The sequence below is a fragment of the Manihot esculenta genome, chromosome 8 (genome assembly GCF_001659605.2).
Source record: "Manihot esculenta cultivar AM560-2 chromosome 8, M.esculenta_v8, whole genome shotgun sequence".
NCBI lineage: Eukaryota > Viridiplantae > Streptophyta > Magnoliopsida > Malpighiales > Euphorbiaceae > Manihot > Manihot esculenta.
Genome location: NC_035168.2, coordinates 13730802 through 13752843, shown reverse-complemented (window position 1 = coordinate 13752843; position 22042 = coordinate 13730802). Strand labels below are relative to the sequence as shown.

The following is a 22042-nucleotide window of genomic DNA, read 5'->3' as shown; positions in this document are numbered from 1 at the left end:
AATCCTCATCAAAACACGTTGTCCCTAATTTAAGTTTTAAATTTGGATATAATTGTAATAAAATTTAAAATTTTAGATAATTTTACTTTACAAATGCATCTAAAAATAAATATATAATATTAATTTTTTTTTATTTTAATTTGATTCTAGGTGGAAAAAAAAAAACTCAAACCAAAACAATAAATATAAGGACAGTATAGTGCGATTTAGTTCTTCCAATAGTTATCTATTTCAGTTAAAGCATGGGTTGATATAGTTTTTCAGATGAGTTGGAGATTTTAATTAAGTGACCGCGCATGATAAACCTAGTTGCTAGTATGTGGGGACTTGCACCACCGTCTATAATGCGTTGAAGTCTCAAGTTCTACCTGTTTCTCATGCCTAAGAAACCACTATGTTGGGCTTAGATTGGATTAGATCTTCTAGCAATATTAGTGGGCCTGGTCTTGTACTCGCTTCATTTAACGAATGAATGTTTTCTGATTTAAAAAAAAAAAAAAACTTCTAACAGAATCAAAAATTGAAATCACCTGTAATAGGATTCATTATTGTTATTATTATTATGAGAAAATCGCCTCTTTATAATATCTTAATAAAAAATACTTTAAAGCAATTATTTTTAAAAAAATAATATATTTTTTTATAAAATCATTTTTTTTTATCCAAATGAGATTGAACACTCTATTTAGACGAGTGTAGCCTATTAAATTTACTAAATTGAAAAAGGTTTATGTAAATAAAAAAAAATCCATATGGTAATTTTAGGTGCTCAAATTATATGTATTTCTTTAATTTTCTCTTCTAAAAATTTAAATAAATTTCATTAATAAAAAGATTGATTTCTCCGGTGCATACAACATTAAGTATTAAGTTACTCATAGTCTACAAATTCAATTACGATGAAGTATACAATTAATAAAATAAAATAATTTTCGTCAAAAGTTTAATAAACCTATGCGTCCTATATAAATAGGCACATTAATATAGATTTTGCTTTGCATAAGTCGCAAGAAAATCAGACTTTTGTGAACATTAATTTATTAAAGTATATTTTAAAATTTGCCAAACATCGCATGCAATACATGTTTCAAAGTTTGCAAATGTACACGTGGGTTTGTTTTGAAATTAAAATAAATAAATAAATAAAAATCAACTCGATAGTCGTGATCGCCGCCGATGAGAAGACGACGACGACGGCGTAGTAGAATATGACGGTGAGCTCCCCATGTCAATCCCTCCAAAAAACAAATCTGACAGGTAGTTCTCTATGTCTTCAGGAGAATATCTGATATGTATCCTTATATTCCTTTGCCTCTGTACAATAATCATTACCTTGTTATGAAACTCCTGGTAAACCGGCGTCAGCTTCCTTGATATAGAAACCTGCACCTCCTCTCGGAGTTTCGGGTCCGATATGATACAAGAATTCTGCTTCCCATATGCTGCTTCGAAACTGGAATTAAATCGTTTTAGAATCTCCTTGGCTTCCTCTGGCGAGATGGAGGCCGATGGATTCTCCGGCAATGACGCGAACACCTGACCCCACGCTAACCTCTCGTAATTCTCCGCAAATTGTCTCACTTTAGCTTCATGCTTTGTAACCCACTCTTCGCCGAGTAAATACTGGAGATTTGACGTCTGAACTTTCGATATTACGTATTGTAGATTGTTGGCTAGGAAGAGATACGAGAGAGATACATCTTTGTAATGTCTGGCTTTGCCGTCCAGCTTGCATAGAAGCACCAGAATTAGCCAAACGAAACGAACGGATAAAGGCGGTGCAGGAGTATCATCAGAATCTGGACTGTCGAAGTATGACTTAGGTAGCGATGTTTTTGCCGGAGGAGGCCAGTCGGAGATAATATCAGAGAGTATACTACTGTAATCGCCAAGTATAGTAAGGTAATTAATCGAATGGAACGTTAGGGGATGCACGTCAGCGCCTGGAATTGGTGTCCGGGACGAGTCCTTCTGGATGCTCGACTCGAAATCGGAGAGCACTGTGTGAACGGAATCACTGAGTTGAACTAGTGAATTGAGAGCCTGTGATCGGACGGCGGAGGTTGACTCAAAAGAGAATATGGATTCAATCTCCGCCCAGTTTTCAGAGATTGCGGTGTACATGTCAAGCACGCGAAACATTTTCTCCGTCGGCGATTTCTTGGTCTTAGCAACAAGTTCAGGGAATCCAAAGAGAAGAATAGCTCCTTCTCTGGATATTTCACTGAAGCAAGACTCCCTGATGGAATCGGAAATAGCGAAAACATGGTCACAGAGGATTCTCTCTCCAGTGAAGAGAGTTCTCATAGAGATCTTAACTGCCTCCAACCAATTCTTTATTCTCAAATCTAGCGCTGCCCAGTCCATCTTATTAACTTGCGATGAGCTCATTCGCTCCACGCCCAGCCGATAAATGCCTTCGTCGATGATCGACTTTCGTATAATTTTGTAAACGCTCACGCACTCTTTGGCATATCCAGAAGAGATCATGCACTCAGCAATGGACCTCAAGTCCGCCATGGCAATTGACGAAACTTGTTCAACTTCAGATATTGAATCGCCTGCAGCGCGAATTTCATCATCGGCAAAACCATCATCATCATAATCAGAGGTGCTGGATCTTGTAGAGGCACGAGAGGATCTGGCGGAGACGGATTCAGGATCTAGATAGGCTCGATTGGTGGAAAGAATTTGATAAAACTCCTTTTGAAGTCGCTTCATAGCTATCTGCATAAGATTTTGCGCTCGTACGATTCTACCATCAGCGGAACCTTCAGAGACCAACAAATGCATAGCTTTTTGTAGATCAGTAACACACTTCAAGAACTGCATAGCCTCTCGCTTATTCTCGTAAAAGAGAGAGGTGACTTTGGCAAAAGTCGAAGTTTCGGGGTTCCATTTCATGATAAGAGACGATGCAACTTCAATGTTTTGTTCCATCGTGGATTCAGAGAAGCTGCGTCCAGGAGTTGAGAGTGAAGTTCTTGAAGGCGAAGATCGTGGAGAGGTAGAAAACGACAGCGTTTTCGGGTGAAAGCAGATGCTCCTCATCCCTTTTCTTGGCATTTTGAGATCAGAGCGAGAGATACGAGAGGTAAGTTTAATGAGATTGTTTGTTGATGAAAAAGAGAAGAAAGAGCCGTAGCTTTTAGGTTATTGATTTTTTGGAGAGTTATGCTACGTCTGGAGATGTTAATTTGAAAGAGAAGATCGTCAGGGGTATTTATAGACAGCGAAGGAAGGAGGCCGTTGCTTGCCTATGTGGGATTAGACTTTTGACTTTTAAGTCGCATCGGCTGAGCCGAGATTAAATCAACGGTTACGCGTTACATTTATCAGCCGTGTATGGAAAATTAAAAAAAAATTGAAAAATAGAAAATAATAATCATGCGTATTCTTAGAAAAGAGGGTGAAAATTCTTCCTGTGTGGTTATTTTTTTCAGAATTTTTTTAGTTTAAAATATTTATAGTTAAAAAGGTTCTTATGATTATTTTTATTTATTAGTAAATAATTAAAATGTAATTATTTAATTTTTAAGTGCAGGGGTGAATTGTTATACAGATTAGGGTTTAATTATTATAATGTATAAAGTTTGGGGTTAAAGCAAAATTTTACACATTATGCGTTGAAAGTTAAACCATGAAAAAGTAAAAAATCAACTGATCTTTTTGTTAAGACTTACCTTTATAAAATATCTCGAAATCCATGTTCTCTCCTACATCAGCCTGTCCGCTATTGATTTTTTTTTCTTTTAAGAAAATTTTAATAAATTTATTACAGTACACCATTGTTATTTTCTATTAAAAATTATTTAAGAGAATTATAAAATGAATACTCTCGACTATACTAATCATGACGTGTCGATCCGGATCGCTGTCTGTCATTTAGCAGCATTGTAATTGAATTTCCATTTGAATGCATATCATGACATAAAGACTAATCCTCCGTTTCATTTATGAAATTTCCAATAAATTGGTATGAAATGCAGCTCAAGTTTTCATTATTATTTAAATTTAAATATGAACACAGTTAGCAGATCAGACGTAAGCAAGGATTCAACAGATCGGACACACGTAAGCCATTACTCCGTGCAACAAATTTTCTCCCTTAATATTATTAGTCAAGTAAAATCCGCCTTCCCAATGCCATCACGAAACTATGAGTTTGACGTTTGCTTTTCAGCCAAGTAATTTACGTAGAATGCCAAATGAGTTTAAATTATTTATTATTTATTTTCAAAAAATTAATTATATAACTCATACACATATTAATCTATTATTCTATCTCGTCGAAAAAAATCTATTATTCTATAAAGTGTTTTACGTAAAATTCGCAATATAAGCTATTCAGAAACAAAGACTAGACTATCAAACAGTTTTTTTTTTTAAATATATACTTAAAAAAATCACTATTTAATTCTATATAACATGGATAAATATTTATTAATGATATTTTAATTTTAAAAAATATATTAAAATGTATTTGACATTTTAAAAAATTTATTAATTAATTTTAATTAATTTTTTTATTAAATATTTTATTATTTAATTTTTATAATTTTAAAAAAATTATTAATTAATCTATCATATTTTAAAAAAATTTACTATTTAATTTTTCGTATTAATAATATTTTATATTATTTTATAATATTTAATAACTAAAATTAGAGGTAAATATTCAGTCGATTTGACTTAAAATTGAATTAAATTGAATAAATTAAAAATTAAAAGTTTAATATTTATAAAAATTAAATCGATTTTAATCAAAAATTGAATCGAGTTGAACTAATTTAATTTGATTTAATTCAATTGATTTGAGATTTAAACTTTTAATAAATTTTTTATTTTTACTTTATTTTTAATATTTTAAAATTTAATTTGAATATTTTAACGATATAATCTTTTTATATTATTAAAAATAGTATACTATTATTACTAATCGGTTCGATTTGATTTTTTTTATTAAAATTAAATCGAATTAAAATAATCAAAATTTTTAAAATTAAAAATTAAATCAAATTGAAATAAATAAAAAACTAAACTAAAATTTTAAATTAATCCAGTTTGATTGATTTTTTCAATTCGAACTGAATATTATTCACTCTTAAATAAAATTAACAAAAAAATTAATCAATAAATATTTTAAAATGTTAAAAACGTTTTAGTATATTTTTTATATTTGATAAATCAACTGGTAAAATTTTTATTTTATATTATAAAATAATAAATAATAATCTCTATATATTATACATAAGTAAAAATATTTTTAAAACACTGATTAAAAAGTATGTGATTGAATTTCCACATGCACTTTATAGAATTTAGAATAATATAAAATTTTGAATAAACTGTGATATAATAATTAAACAGAGGAAAAGTTCTCTTATCAATACATAAATGAGGATGCTTCAGGAGAAGGGTAAAATAATTTTTAAAATAATAATTGATATTTTCCTTATTTGGAGCGAAGTCGTAGGGTCCAAATTAGTTGCCGTTTCATGATGTTACATTGCGCATAATCGTTGAATTGTTTAACGGTGACAAAGTCAAGAAATCAACTGATCATTCTCAACCATCCAACGCATACACTGCTCTTTCACACTTGCACCTCATCCTAATAAAAAAGAATTGAGCCATCTGATGAAATACTTTTGAAGACTTTTCTAGATAAACATAATTAAATAATAATAATAATAATAATCTTATTATTGGTATTATTTATTAAAACGCAATTTTATCTTACCGTTTAATAACATTATTTGGACCGTTTCTTCCCCATATAACTGCGAAACAAATTATTTTATTTTCTTATTATCAGGTGACATTTGCAGTTTCGTCAACGGAAGCCATTGACATTCTCTTCCTTCTTTCTTTTTTATTTATTTATTTTCTAAGTTTCCATTCCCTTATTTGAAATATATTTATTATAAGAAAAAAAAAATTAATTCATAAAAAATTTCTTTATTAGGAATAAATTTTAAAATAATAGAATTCAATTAAATTTATTTATTTTAAATAAATTAAAATTATTATTTTTTCATTATCCTTATTAATCCTAAACTAAATATAAATATTTATCATATAAAAACCATCATTTTTTCATATTGAAAATATTTTTTGAACACCATTGTTAATATTTTCACAATATTTAAAATCTAAATAAGTTTAAATTATTTTTTTATTATAAAAAATATAAATTAAGATGGACACTATTTTTCTAAAAAATAATAAAATAATATAATAAATTTTTTAATATCAATTATAAATGCATTAAATATTAGTATTTAATCTTAAATTAACTTCTAAAGAAAATAATTATTAATTAAGAATTTAATATTATAACTAAGAAGTTAAATCATATTTTAAATTTAATAATTTTATTATATAATGAATTTATTAACATTTTTTATTTATTAATATTATAACTAAGTAATAAAAAATAAGGTTTTAAATTATGTTCTTGTTATTAGATTACATTTACTGAATCTTGAATAGATGTCATTGCTTTTTTTTTTTTTTAATTTCTGAGTTTTCCAAATTTTATTTTACTTCGTTTGTTACATTTTCTTTGTTCAATTCTAAAGACATGACACAATTCTTGAAATTATTGCTATTTTATTTTTTCTCTTTTACAATTAAATATAATTGTTTTGTTTATTGACTATAATTTTAATTAATTTCATACTATGTAACCTTTAATTGTATTCAAATTTAGAACTTCAGAATTGTGGAACAACTGAAACTAAATCCGCAAATGGAATGGTTCCAATCATGAAAAAGACGAGTCAAATCCAAGATTACATCAGGTCAATGATTTTAGTTTATCAACAATTCAAAAATTATTTGTAAAATTTTTTATAACAAAAAAAAAAATAAAATATATATATATATATATATATATATATTATTCTCATGCAGAGGAATGACAAGGGATTGAATATTTTGTGAATTTTTTAATTAATCAAATAAAAATAAATTTAAATAATATATAATTGAGTTTATATAACATTTAAGTTTAAAAATAATTAAAAGTCTAAATTTATTTGTAAATTATCAAATAAAAATAAAAATATCAAATGACATATTTTGTATTAATTTATTGTATAATTATTATTAAAAAATTAAATAAAATTATTACTTATAAAAAATTTATAGTTTATTTAGTTCAATTATTATACACGGTTATTGCAAATAGCTTATAGACAGTAAAGTCTTGACGATAAATCAGATATTAAAGTGTTTGAATCTTTTTTTTTTTGAGATAATATATTAATTTATTATATTTTTGTCACGTGACCCTATCTTATGGTTACAGTTCATAACTTTACTTTGGATTATTGTTATTGTAACGACTCGAAAACCGGACCGTTATCGACGCTAGGATCCAGATCGACTTAAGGTCGTCGGGACTCGTAGCAAGCCTACTATACATACTGTGTACCTGATAAAATCTCATACATAATCATACATTTTTATAAAAACTTTAAATTTTTCACATATGTACCAAGCTTCACCTGTGCATGCACCATAACTGTATACATAAAACCCCTTACTGGAGCCCTCATCAAATGCTCCAGTTGGGTCAACATCTTGTATGTCAAGCCTGGTTCAACATAACTCATCATTAAAACATTTGCATAAAAATCATGTACAACAGGGATTGACAATAAACATTAGGGCCAAGCACAATACTAATCCTCATTACATTACTTTATATTACATCATATTACATTTCATTACATTACATGTTCACTAAAACTCTATTACATGACATAACCATAGCCATTACCCTTGCTGACTCCCTGAGCTATCTCTGGTCCTGCAAACCTGGGGGTTAGGGGAAGGGGGTGAGCTACTAAATCCCAGTGAGCAGAACAGTAAAACAGTTAATTAAACACATGCTTTCATAAAATGCATCACATCACAAATAATTTACATCACGGATGGACTTGTCACCAGTAACCCTCTGCATATCGTAACATGTCCAACGGTGCCAGGGGCGATACGGCCACACCTGGTCTTCTCTTACATATACATATCATAACATGTCCAACTGTGCCAGGGGCGATACGGCCACGCCTGGTCTTTCCATCTCATATCATATCATATCACATCGAGGGCTAATGGATCATCCAATATCCATCCACATCAACAACATATTATGCAATGCATCATATTCGTGAATTCTAATGCAAAACAGCTTAGTACATATCATGGCATTCGTGATGCATGAACATGCTTAAAAGTTTATTTGCTTTAAAATAAAAGAGTTGTGTTCTACTCACCTCTGGCTGACGCTTTACTGACTCTGTAGCAGCTAGCTCACTGCTGACCTCCTCGGTCTCTCAGGTCCGATCCTACACAGGTGGACTCAAATGAGGGACCAAACATACTCTAACATAACTCTAAACATCTCCCCAAAAACCCCCTAAAACATCATAAAACATGCATGCAAAAAAGGCAAAGGAAGGCTGGGCAGGGGACTTTCGGCGGCAGGTTCGGCGGCCGAAGTTCCCTCTAGAGCCGAAAGTCAGGCACTTTCGGGGGCAGGGTTCGGCGGCCGAAACTCCCCTCCAGAGCCGAAAGTCCAAACCTTCAGGGGCGAGTTTAGGCGGCCTAAAGCTACCTCCAGGCAGGTTCGGCGGCCGAAACTGGCTTCGGCGGCCGAACTTGGGCTCTCCCAAAGGGCAGAACCCGAGCCTCACATGCTCATCCAGCCACCCCAAAGCCTCTCAACTCACACCAACTCACACAAAAGCATGCATAAACATATTTTCAAGCATTTAGGGGCTTAAAACTAGCCTATATCCCAACAAACATCACATTAAGCATACATTTATCATAAAGGATACATAAACCCTAACATTGTAGATCTACTCTAAACATGCATTAGAACCCTTAACCCCTTCTTAAAACTTACTTAAAACATGAAAGAAGAGGAGGATCTACACTTACCTCTTGAAGATTGAGAGGAGATGTGATTCCGAACTTGGAGATGTGGAGAAAACGAACTCCGGAGGTCTCCAAGCTTCTAAAACCTTGATCTTAGCTTAAAATCTTCAAAACATGGTAAAACTCATAAAAACTCTAGGAGATTTGAAGGAAAACATAAAATCAACCATGGAGGGTCAAGAACTCACCTTTGCCCGAAAATGGAGAGAGAAAACTCGCCCATTTTTGGACATGGGGCCTTTTATAGGTGGCTGGCCAGACCACCTTCGGAGGCCAAAGGTGCTTCCACAACTCCACCACGTTCGGCAGCCGAACTTGAGGTTCGGCGGCAGCAAAAGGGAGCCACCTTCGACGGCCGAACATGAGGTTCGGCGGCCGAACCTGGCATTTCCCTTCAAAACTTTCTTTTCTTTCAAAACTCAATTTTCTTTCTTGATCAAACCATAAAAACATGTTAAAACATTTTAGTAAACTTTTATTTTACCCTTCTAGAAGGCTTCCGACAATTCGAGAAAATTCCGGATTCCAACAGAGATTCCGCCGGAAGGTAGAAATTCCGATGCCGGGGTCTAGCCGGGTATTACATTCTTCCCCCCTTTAAGAACATTCATCCCCGAATGTTCAACAAACAAGCATAAGCATCAAGAGAAACACATAAAACCTAGAACACTCACTTTAGAAGAGATAAAGATATCGCTGAAGTATGAACTCCCGGGTCTCCCAGACACACTCTTCCATTTTGTGGTGATTCCAAAGGACTTTCACCATCGGGATCTCCTTGTTCCTCAACTTCTGATCTGCGTGTCTATGATCCACACTGGCTGCTCGACATAGGTGAGATCTCCTAGGATCTTTACATCTGGCTCATTAAGAACCTTGCCCGGATCTGACACGAACTTCCATAACATGGAAATATGGAAAACCGGATGGATTCTCTTCATGGAAGCAGGTAAGTCTAACTTGTACGATACATTCTCAACCTTTTTGCAAGGCCTCAAAGGGTCCGATGTATCGTGGACCTAGCTTACCTTTCTTCCCAAAACGAACCACCCCTTTCCTAGGAGACACCTTGAGCAACACCATATCTCCCTCATGAAACTCCATAAGCTTTCTACGGACATCTGCTTAACACTCCTGCTGGCTCACAGCAGTTCTGATTCTTTCTCTGACCACCGGCCTTTTCTCTGCTGCAATATGGGATAAACTGCCAAGTAATTTCCGGCTGAGGGCATCTGCCACAACATTTGCCTCACCCAGATGATAAATCTTGCAATCATAGTTACTAAGCAGTTCTACCCATTTTCTCTGCCTCAGGTTCAACTCTTTCTGACTCAAGATGTACTGTGTTCTGTAAAGATCTCACATCATACCCCATACAGGTAATGCCTCCACATCTTGAGTGCAAAGATCACAGCTGCCTTTTCTAGATTATGTGTAGGGTAATTTCAACTCATGCTTCTTCAACTACTTAGAAGCATAAGCAATTACCCTCTCATATTGCATCAACACACAATCTAGTCCCACTCGGGACGCATCACAGAACACTGTGAAGTCTTCATCACTGGTGGGCAGAGCTAACACCAGTGCTGACGTCAACCTTCTCTTTGACTTTTCAAAGCTTTCTTCACACTATCCTGACCAAACCAACCTCTGATTCCTTTTGGTCAACTCGGTCATAGGAGCAACAACTCTTGAGAAGTCTTGGATGAACCTCCTGTAGTAACTTGCCAAACCCAAAAAACTTTTACTGTAGTTAGCTACAACTTCTACTTTCTTGGGGTCCACTTCAATTCCCTTTTGCTGACATATCTTGGCCCAAGAAAGATACGCTCATTAACCGAAACTCACATTTGAAGAACTTGGCATACAAGCCGTGTTCTCTCAGGGTCTACAACACTGTCCTCAGATAATGGGCATGCTCCTGTGCGTTTCTGGAATACACTAAGATATCGTCAACGAAGACAATGACAAAGTGATCCAGAAACTGGCTAAAAACTCTATTCATAAGGTCCATGAATGCTGCAGGGGCATTGGTTAGCCCGAACGGCATCACTAGGAACTCATAATGCTCATATCTGATCCTGAACGCCGTCTTTGGCACATCTTCTTCTCTGATTCTTAACTGATGGTACCTGGATTTCAGATCTATCTTGGAAAGACAATCGGCTCCTACTAGCTAGTTTAAATAGATCGTCGATCCTAGGTAACAAATACTTGCTCTTGGTAGTGACTTTGTTCAACTGCCTGTAGTCGATATAAAGTCTTAAGGATTCATCCTTTATTCTCATAACCAACACTAGAGCACCCCAGGGTGAGGTACTCGGTCGGATGAAGTCCTTGTCTACCAACTCTTGCAACTGCTCTTTCAACCCTTTAACTCTGCAGGTGCCATCCTGTAGGGAGGGGTAGAGATGGGTTTGGTCCCCATCATCACTTTAATTTCAAACTCTATCTCCCTAGCAGGTGGTAAACCTGGCAGCTCGTCTGGAAAAACATATAAGAACTCTCTGATTGCGGGCACTGAAGCTGGTTCCCAGACCTGACTGCTATGCTCTCTAACATGAGCAAGAAACCCCTGATAACCTCTTCTGAACAACCTATGAGCCTGCAGGGCTGATATCAAACCTCTAGGTATCCTTACTCTGTCCCCTCTAAAGACTACCTCTGATCCATCCTGATCTCTGAACCTGACTACCTTGTCTCTGCTATCCAATGTAGCACCATGAGTAGAAAGCCAATCCATCCCTAGAATGACGTCAAAAATCAGTCAAATTTAGAACCACTAGGTCGGCTGGAAGGCATCTACCCTCAACATACTCTGAACTATACTAACAGACTGACTCTGCCATAGATGGATCACACTTGGGTCCACTGACCCAAAGGGGACACTCTAACCCAGAAGCTATCAAACCCACTCTATCTACGGCTCTCGGAGCAAACAAAGAAAGAGAAAAACATCAGGGTTCATTAAAGCATACACATCAGAACATACGAGAGTGAGATTACCTGTCACCACCATATTCGATGTGTTAGCCTCCTGCTGGGTCATGGAGAAAATCTGAGCTGGAGCTGATGGACTTTCTCCGTAGGAACCTGCTGAAGAAGGAGCTGTCTCCCTTCCTCTACCTCGACCACTGCCCTGCATCATGGCTGGAGCTACTGGCTGAGCTACACTACCTGAAGCTGTCTGCTGGGACTGTGCCAACAAGGTCGCAGTGGGACACTCACGTGCCATGTGCCCCTCCTGTCCGCACCTGAAACATGCTATTGTCCCAATCCGACAGACTCCCTTATGCGGCCTACCACACCTCGTACATCCGGAGCCATCCGAACCAGAGCTCGAACCATCGCCTAATCCCAGACCAGACTTTAACCGATTCCAAAACTTGTTCTTCTTCAATCTTCTGAGGCCTATGTCCCCCTTTTTACTCTTCGTGGTAGCCTCGCTCAGAGAGGAGAGATTAACATTCCCTGTCCCTGGGATCCTGGAACTCGAAGATTGTGCCACCTATTGTTTAACTGACCCCTCAATGATGGCATTAGCCTCCATCTTCCGTGCTACATCCACAATGGTGTGGAAGCTCTCCTTCTCTGCTGCAAGGATCAGGGAGGAATACCTAGAGTGAAGTCTCATGGTATACCTCCTAGCTTTCTTCTAATCTGTATCATATGCTTGCCCCACATACTGAAGCAACTCAAGGAACTTGTCTGTGTACTCATCTACACTCATATCCTCCGTCTGCTTTAGCTGCTCAAACTCAACAACCTTTAGCTCCCTTAAACTGTCTGGAAAAGCCCATCCTACAAACTCATTAGCAAACTGCTCCTAGGATAAGCTTTCCAACCTTGGGTCCATGTAGTTTTTAAACCACTCCCGAGCTTTCTTACATTTCAATGTGAACCCCGCCATCTGAATGGCTCTACTGTCATTAGCTCCTAGCTCATCTGTTATCATTTTCACCGTCTTGAGGTACTCAAACGGGTCATCTCCTGTTTTAAACTTGGGAGCATCCAACTTCAGATAGTCGGTCATCTTTACCTTGCTCCCAACTGATGAGCTAGGTTTGGATGTTTGGGTTTCAGGGACTATTGATTCTGCTGGTGGTGGAGGAGGTGCAGCATTCCCTGTGTTAGGGTTTGCTGGGTTTGAAAAGAAGGGTGAGGGTGGGTACATAGGATACTGTGGATATGGCAGGTAAAAGGGAGGATAGGGCATAAAGGTGAGATATGGGTTATAGCTAGAGAAATCCGATGAACCTCCCATCGGATACCCTGGCCCCTGTGGGTAGGGTGGATACTGTCACCTTCCAGTTGAACTTGAGCACAAGGCCTATTGGGCTGTAAAGAATTGCAACATGTTCCTCAAAGAAGCTGGACAACATCGCAAGCTGCAACTGTAAGAGCTAGAGGAAATAAGACAAGATGCATATGAGAATTCTTGGAACTACAAAACAAAAATCAAAGCCTCCCATGACAGTCATCTTTCAAGAAAACAATTTGAGGTTGGTGATAAAGTCTTACTCTTTGACTCTCGTTTGAAATTGTTTTCAAGAAAGCTACGGTCTAGGTGGATTGGACCATTCATTGTAGAGCATGCCTACCCACATGGAGCTGTAGACATCCGAAGCATAGAGACTGGAAAAATCTTCAAGGTAAATGGACATCGTCTGAAGCCATACTTCGAAGGATTCGCAGTACAAGTGGTGGAAGAAATTCCACTACAACATCCTTCTGCCTAAGTGGATCGCAACATGCACCTTACACCCCAGGGGAGTACTCAGTTTCCTTTATTTTTTTATGTTTCTTATACATTGAGGACAATGTATGATTTAGGTGTGGGGGTGCATATCTCTCTCTTCTTCTCCCTCTTTTCTCTTCTTCTTCTTTTTCTTTCAATATTGCACACATGTTTCCTTTTCAGTTTCATTTTTGCGATTTGCTTGTTCTGAATAGCCACAGTTGAAATTTTTTTTTTAAGTTCTTGCTTTCAATAACACACACACAACCACAACCTTCTTCTTCTTTTTGTTTTGCTCTACTCAAACTGATGAACAATGTTAGATGAGTTTTTCTTTCCATGACCCCATTGATGTGATGACTCTTTAAACTTATGTTGAATCAATTGCAATGAGTTGTATTCATGTTTGAGAATTACCTTTTGAATTGAATCTTTGAGTTTGCCATGGTGAAAAATATATTGATGACACTCATTAGAGAGAATGAATTGAAAATTGTGTGAATGAACTTAACATGACTTGATTTAGCAATTGGTGTTGATTTGCCCAAATCATTGAGAGAAAGAAATTCACAAAGGCTTAGACTTCAAAAGCACAAATTGAAAACTGTTCCAATGGTCAAAAGACTATAAACAGAGCTAGTAGCCACTTGGACAGGTGACCAACTGAGTAACTGGGGATGGGTATCACAAATATGTACCTTCACGTCAAAAGATTGGTGACTTATTCAAGCAAAATTAAAAGTGCAAAAAGCTGAATAAAGTACTTCAAGGTAAGGGCAAGTCACTCTGAAAGCTAGAAAAAGTCTTATCTGAACAAATAATATGTGCATGTATGATCTCTCTCTTGAGTAAAACAAATCCTAGCCATAGTAAGCAAAGGGAAACAAGGAAAGAAGGTAAGTAATCTTCATGCGTATATTCTTCACTGCAATGATTCAAAATAGGTGTCTTGAGTAAGAGCTTAAGTGGAAATAAGGATCAAGTAGCAAAGAAAGCTTGTTTGACTATGTTTATTTGCTTGAGGACAAGTAAAAGGTTAAGTGTGGGGGTATTTGATAGAACATATTTTAGTCCATTTTCTCTTGATATTATTGATGATTATTTACATGATTTCTGCTTAATTTAGTACTCTTGGCATTGTTTTGCAGAAAATAGTGAAAAAGGACACTTTGGAGAAAATCCCCTTAAAACTGCTTTAAATGGAGCAAAGGAGAGCAAGCCTGCCAAGTTGGAATCAAGTAAATCTAAATAAGGAAAGTGGCAAATATGGAAAGAGCATTCAGCCAAAGCAATTTGAAATTCAAAATTCAAATCTCCAAGTAGCCCTTTCCTTATTCAAGAAGCCACATCTCAAGTTGCCATATATGAAGAGCCAAATAAGGAAAGTATTTTGAAATTCAAATCTTTAAGATTCATATTCAAATTTGGAATTTCAAGATTCAGCTTGCCAAAGAAGCCAAAGAAAGTCACACATGCCACACATGCCTTGCACATTCAAAATTCAAATTGCAAAGAAGGCTCCACCTTCCTTATTAGTGCATGGGCGGCAAGGGAATGTGAAGAGGCACCTTGGGCAGCAACTTGAAGACCTTGGGCAGCATCTTAAAGATCTTGGGCAGCAAATAAAAGACCAAAGAGCCCATCCCTTGCAATTGAAGACAAGCTCCACGTTTTTCCCTTCACACATGCACATAGAAGGCACATATTCGACCAAGGGCATTTTGGGCAGCCTCCAAAAGACTCATGGACTGCCAAGAAACCCTAGACAACCTCTCAAGACATATTTAAAGGTCTTAAGAAGACAAGAAGTGGCAGATTTGATCACCCCCACTCCTCCAAGGTTCGGCCGCCGATCGCCCAAGCCTTCCTCCACTGCCGGTTCTTCATCTCATGCTCTCTTCTTCTATTTTCTGTTTTAGTTCAGCCATGAGTGACTGAAACCCTTAATTCTAGTTGAAGATTGGTTGAAACTAAGGTTGTTTTATGGATTGTGAGATCTGAACATAAACTATTTGTCTTTGATTAGTTCAATATTCATACAATTGTGTGCTTGAATCTAAGATTGCTTTGTTGTTTTGATCAAATTGGCCACTTGATTCTTGATTGTAAAGTTAATTGATTGGTAGTTGGGATATTTTTTTAGTCCATAATTGCTGGAAATATTCTGACCTAAGAACACTTGGTGTAAAAACTAAGGAATTGTGTGATCTAGCATCATCTTCATGCGTTTGGAGTAGCTAGGATTGGATCTCTCTCTTTCTTCATGCAATTGACAATTGTTTTGATGCCTAAGGCCCAAGGACGTTCCTTGGCAATTTGTTAATTAGTAATTGATTAGAGGACGTTCCCTAATTGATTTAATCATAAGGAGAGACATGGTGGTGAGAAGCGTCTTCCACATCCATAACTAATCTATTGAACCAATCAAGAGAACATAAGTTTCAATGATCAATCCAAGCAACCAAGGTGGATCCATATCTTCAACTAGACCTTTATCATATTGATTTCCTCTTTTATCTTAATTACTTGCTGATTTAATTGCTTTCAATAGTTGTTAGTCAAATCAATCTCAAAACCCCCCTTTTTACTTTACTGCACTTTACTTTTATTCTGCTTTCAGTTACTTGCTTTCAGTTGTGCTTTCAGTTGATTCTCCTGTTCTTGTTGGGAAAAATAGATAAGTATTCAATTCTCTGTGGATTCGATCCTTTACCACTATCTGCAGTTGTAAAATTGTTGATAACCGGAAAGGTTATTTTTGACCGGCTTCGACAACCGCGAGTCAAAAATTGGCGCCGTTGCCGGGGAATTGATTTAACTTGTTTATTTTTCTTTCATGACCAGATCTGAACGTAGGGACACTCTACCTTACGATCCGGAGATTGAACGCACTCTCAGAAGACTAGGAAAGCAAGCAGTTCCATCTGAAGAAGCACCTGAAGACTACCTTTGTGCAGCCGGACATTTTGCCACACATTCGGCCGCTGAACCTCCTTAACCTTCGGCTGCCGAACCTTCCCTTCTCCAGCAACCGAACTTTGCACCAATGGCTGAACCTAATGCACAAGCTGCTGCCCCTAATGGACATGCTTGCTAGAACCAAATAATTCAAGAAAATCCAGCCATGAGGCCACAGATGCCAAGGGAAAGAACCATGAGAGAATTGGCAACACCTGTAGGTGATCAAGCACCACTTTGTATCACCTATCCACCTCTGACAGTTCCCTTTGAACTGAAAATAGGTTTGATTCATCTTCTCTCTAAATTTAGAGGTTTGCAAAATGAAAACCCATACAAGCACTTGAAAGAGTTCAATATTGTCTGTTCATCTATGAGACCTCAAGGTATTTCTGAAGATCATGTTAAGTTAAGAGCTTTTCCTTTTTCATTAGATGACTATGCTAAGGATTGGTTATTTTATTTGCCACTTGGATCTATAACTTCTTGGGATGATATGGTCCAAACCTTTTTGAACAAATACTTCCCAACATCTAAGTCAATTGGCATAATAAGAGAAATCACTAGCATAAGACAGAAACCAACTGAGGATTTATATGATTATTGGGAAAGGTTTGAAAGATTATGTATAGGCTGTCCACAACATGATATGTCAGACAGGTCCCTCATACAGTTCTTCTATGGAGGATTGCTCTCATCAGAAAGGAGATTCATAGATGTAGCTTGTGGTGGATCCATTGCAGACAAGACACCTAGGGAGATGCGAGAGTTGATTTCTACACTTGCAGCCTCGTCTAGGCAATATGGAGAAGAAAAGCACCTAGGGAGGAGCACCTGGCTTCGGCGGCCGAACTTGGGCTCTCCCAAAGGGCAGAACCCGAGCCTCACATGCTCATCCAGCCACCCCAAAGCCTCTCAACTCACACCAACTCACATAAAAGCATGCATAAACATATTTTCAAGCATTTAGGAGCTTAAAACTAGCCTATATCCCAACAAACATCACATTAAGCATACATTTATCATAAAAGCTACATAAACCCTAACATTTTAGATCTACTCTAAACATGCATTAGAACCCTTAACTCCTTCTTAAAACTTACTTAAAACATGAAAGAAGAGGAGGATCTACACTTACCTCTTGAAGATCGAGAGGAGATGTGATCCCAAACTTGGAGATGTGGAGAAAACGAACTCCGGAGGTCTCCAAGCTTCTAAAACCTTGATCTTAGCTTAAAATCTTCAAAACATGGTAAAACTCATGAAAACTCTAGGAGATTTGAAGGAAAACATAAAATCAACCATGGAGGGTCAAGAACTCAGCTTTGCCTGAAAATGGAGAGAGAAAACTCGCCCATTTTCGGACATGGAGCCTTTTATAGGTGGCTGGCCAGACCACCTTCGGAGGCCAAAGGTGCTTCCACAACTCCACCACATTCGGCAGCCGAACTTGAGGTTCGGCGGCAGCAAAAGGGAGCCACCTTCGGCGGCCGAACATGAGGTTCGGCGGCCGAACCTGGCATTTCCCTTCAAAACTTTCTTTTCTTTCAAAACTCAATTTTCTTTCTTGATCAAACCATAAAAACATGTAAAAACATTTTAGAAAACTTTTATTTTACCCTTCTAGAAGGCTTCCGACAATCCGAGGAAATTCCGAATTCCAACGGAGATTCCGCCGGAAGGTAAGAATTCTGATGCCGGGGTCTAGCCGGGTATTACAGTTATGTAGCATCAGAGGTTCCATAGTTAATCTTCAATTCTTCAGATTTAAAGGTAACGGTTGGTCTTCTCAATTATGTGGCACGTCTTGATTGTTTGTGACGTTTTGTCTTCCCTTGGTCATGATGGTGGCCTTATTTTTCAGGCCACATTAAAGACTTTGTCGGCTATACCACTGTATAAGAACCCTTCTTTCTCTTTTGTGTTTGCGGCTACTGTCTACAAGAGCCATAAAATGGGATGCTTTCTTCTTCTTTTTTAGGATAACCAGATCTGTGCATTGGATATCATCATGGTCTACGAAGAGTAGCTAAAGGTAGGTCTTCACTAAGGTGTAAGCATACTGCTGAAGGCTGCAACCAGCCCGATTATAATGCCTTTCCAGTGTTGCAACCCTAAGGAGAGGGGTTGGATTGTGGTTGATTCTAAGGGCAAGGCCAGGAAGGTAGTTGGAGAGACAGTCCTTCATACGGCGTCTTCCTATAAGATGAGATTGAGTTTCTGCTAATAGATTTTTAGAAGATTCTGATGTAATAGAGACTTTGTCTAAGTCCCTTTTATCTCCTTGTAATCTTTTGTAATAGAAATACTTATTTTGCTTATCTTATTCGGCAGTAAAGACATATTCATTTATAGGTTTCAATGCCAGATTTAACGAATATACCTTATAGAATTTTAGAAAAATGGAATGACCATCCGAACATGTGGCCTGGCAAATACCCATCCTTGCACCATAAGACACCTTAGGCGTTTTTTGTAATCAAGGGCTTTCACCCAATTATTCATTTTGATTCTTGATTATAAGGTTCGCCTCCTCGATATTATCCTTATTAGCACCCCTTTTGTCTTTTGGGGATTAGTATACCCCTTCATAATTGCAACGACCCGAAAATCGGACCGCTACCGACGCTAGGATCCAGATCGGCTTAAGGCCGCCGGGACCCGTAGCAAGCCTGACATGCAACCTGTAAACTTGTTTAATCCCATACATGATCAACAATTATACATAAAAATTTAAAACTTTTCTTTCATACATTCTATTATACACCAAACTCAACCTGTGCATGCACTGAACATATACATAATCATAAACTTGACCCCTCTGTGGGATCTCATCAATGCCCCCAATGGGTGGCATAACAAGTGTTGAGTTGGCTAAACATGGACATCAATAACATTAAGATCATGTATCAAAAGGGATTACAATATACTAGGGTCAAGCACACTTCTAACCTCAATATCATTACATTACATATCTATACATCATTATACAAACTGTCATGTCCACTTTCTAACTATTACATACATAAGACTTCATTACTCTTCTTGACTTCTCTGTCTAACCCGTACCTGCAAACCTGGGGAATTTGGGAGAGGGGTGAGCTACTAGAGCCCAGTGAGCAGAATAGTAAAGCATTTAAAACATATGATAACATGAAATGCATCACATCACAACTAATCATATCAAGGATGAACTTGTCACCATTTAGCCCTCTACATAATCCAATCATGCCAGGGGCGTAGTGCAGGCCACACCTGGTCTTTCTCTTATACATAATATAACATAACATACATAATCCATGATGCCGGGGGCGTAGTGCAGGCCACTTCCGATCTTTCTCTTACATAGTGCCAGGGGCGTAGTGCAGGCCACACCTGGACTTCCATATCATATCATCATGTCATAACATATGAGGGCTAATGGATCATTCAACATTCATCCACATCAACAACATATTATGCAATGCAACATATTCGTGATTTCTAATGCAAGCATCCTAAAATATCACATGGCATCCGTGATGCATGAACATGCTCAAAACTGATTTATTTATTTATTTAAAAGCATAAGAGTCATTCCACTCACCTCGGCTAGCTTTGACACTGACTGAAGCAGCTGACTCACTGCTGAGGTCCTCGGTTCCTCGGGTCCAAACCTACACAGGTGGACTCAAATGAAGGACCAAACAACTAGAACATAACTCTAAAAACATCCCCCAAAAACCCCCTAAAACACCTCAAAACAATCATGTAAAAACATGCAAAGGAAGGCAGAACAGGGCAGGTTCAGCGGCACCTTCGGCGGCCGAAAGTCCCTCCAGAGCCGAAACCCAGGCAGGTTCGGCGGCCGAAAGTCCCAGACAGAGACGAAAGTCTCTTTTCGGGGGCAACTTCGGCAGCCGAAAGGCCTGCCTCCCCAGCCATGTTCGGCGGCCGAAAGTTCCTTCGGCTGCAGAACCTGGTTTCTGCCAAAGGGCAGAAACTTGGCTCCTTCAAGCACATTTGCCTTCAAAACCTCCAATCATGCATTTAGCTCAACCAAAACATGCAAATATACATACATTGGCTCCTAGGGGCTTCAAACTAACTTAAACCCTAACTACAACAAACAACAACAACACAAATCCAACATACATTGTTCAAAACATAACATTAACTCAAAAACCTAACTATGAGCTAAACATGCATTCTACCCCATAGATCTCGCATAGAACTTACTTTAAACATGAAATGGGCTTAAGATCGGCTCTTACCTCTTGAAGATCGAGGGAGAGACGTCCTAAACTTGGAGGTGGGAGATTTTGAGTTCTTGAACCTCAAAGCTCCAAAACTTGCTTTAAACTCGAAAATCTTCAAAACAACGTAAAAACTTGTGAAAATCTTGAAAGATTTGAAGGAAAGAACTCAAGAATGGTGAGGAATGGCGGAAGGGCTCACCTTGGCCGAAAATGGAGAGAAAGCTCGCCCATTTCGGCTAAGGGGCTCTTTTATAGTGGCTGGCCAGGCCACATTCGGGAGCCGAACGTGCCCCCGCATGCATGTCATGTTCGGCGGCCGAACTTGAGGTTCGGCGGCCGAACCTGAGCTTCCCTCACTTATGCCTTCGGGGGCCTAAGGCTCACCCGAAAAGCATGCATGTTCGGCGGCCGAACTTTGAGTTTCGGCGGCCGAACTTTGAGTTTCGGCGGCCGAACCTGAGTTTCCTCCAAGGGTGTTTTTATTCTAAAAACTCATTTCCTCTTTACTTAAAATCATCAAAAACATTAAAACATTTCATGAAAACATGGTTTTACCCTTCTAGAGGTTTCCGACATCCGAGATTCCACCGGACGGTAGGAATTCCGATACCGGAGTCTAGCCGGGTATTACAATAATTGTCTGGTGTAGATGACTTTATTCTTAGGGACCAACGTCTAGCTCGTGGCCTAGTGAAGTATACTCTGTGGCCTTGTTTAGTGGGACCAACACCCGAATGATCTGGCAGGAACTGCCTTTTACCCTGGCCTGGCAAAAACTGTCTTGTGGCATTGTTTAGTGGGTCCAATGCCTAAATGGTCTAGCGGGATTTGCCTTGTGATTTGACTTGGCGAAAACTGCCTTGTAGCCTTGTTTAGTTAGTTCAACGCCTGAATGGTCTAGCATGAACCACCTTGTGACCTAGCCTGGCAAAAACTGTCTTGTGGCCTTATTTAATGGGACCAACCCCCGAATGGTCTGGTGAGAATCACCTTGTGACCTGCCTTGGCAAAAACTATCTTGTGGCCTTATTTAGTGGGTCCAATGCTCGAATGATCTGGTGGGAACCGCCTTGTGACATGGCCTAGTAAAAACTGCCTTATAGCCTTGTTTAGTGGGACCGACGCCCAAATGGTCTGGCTGAAACCTTATAACCTG

The 22042-nt window shown here is 37.8% G+C and overlaps 1 protein-coding gene across 1 annotated transcript; it reads right to left on the bottom strand.

Moving 5' to 3' along the window:
- Window positions 1-1017: 1017 nt before the first annotated feature.
- LOC110620380 (exocyst complex component EXO70H1) lies at window positions 1018-3208 on the bottom strand. Its single transcript, XM_021764090.2, has one exon. The coding sequence runs from the start codon at window positions 3064-3066 to the stop codon at window positions 1150-1152; it is 1917 nt and encodes a 638-aa protein (XP_021619782.1). The 5' UTR covers window positions 3067-3208; the 3' UTR covers window positions 1018-1149.
- Window positions 3209-22042: the final 18834 nt, after the last annotated feature.

What these genes read in the sequence shown, in the direction of transcription:
- LOC110620380 (XM_021764090.2), bottom strand. Translation starts at nt 3,066, where the DNA reads ATGCCAAGAAAAGGGATGAGGAGCATCTGCTTTCACCCGAAAACGCTG.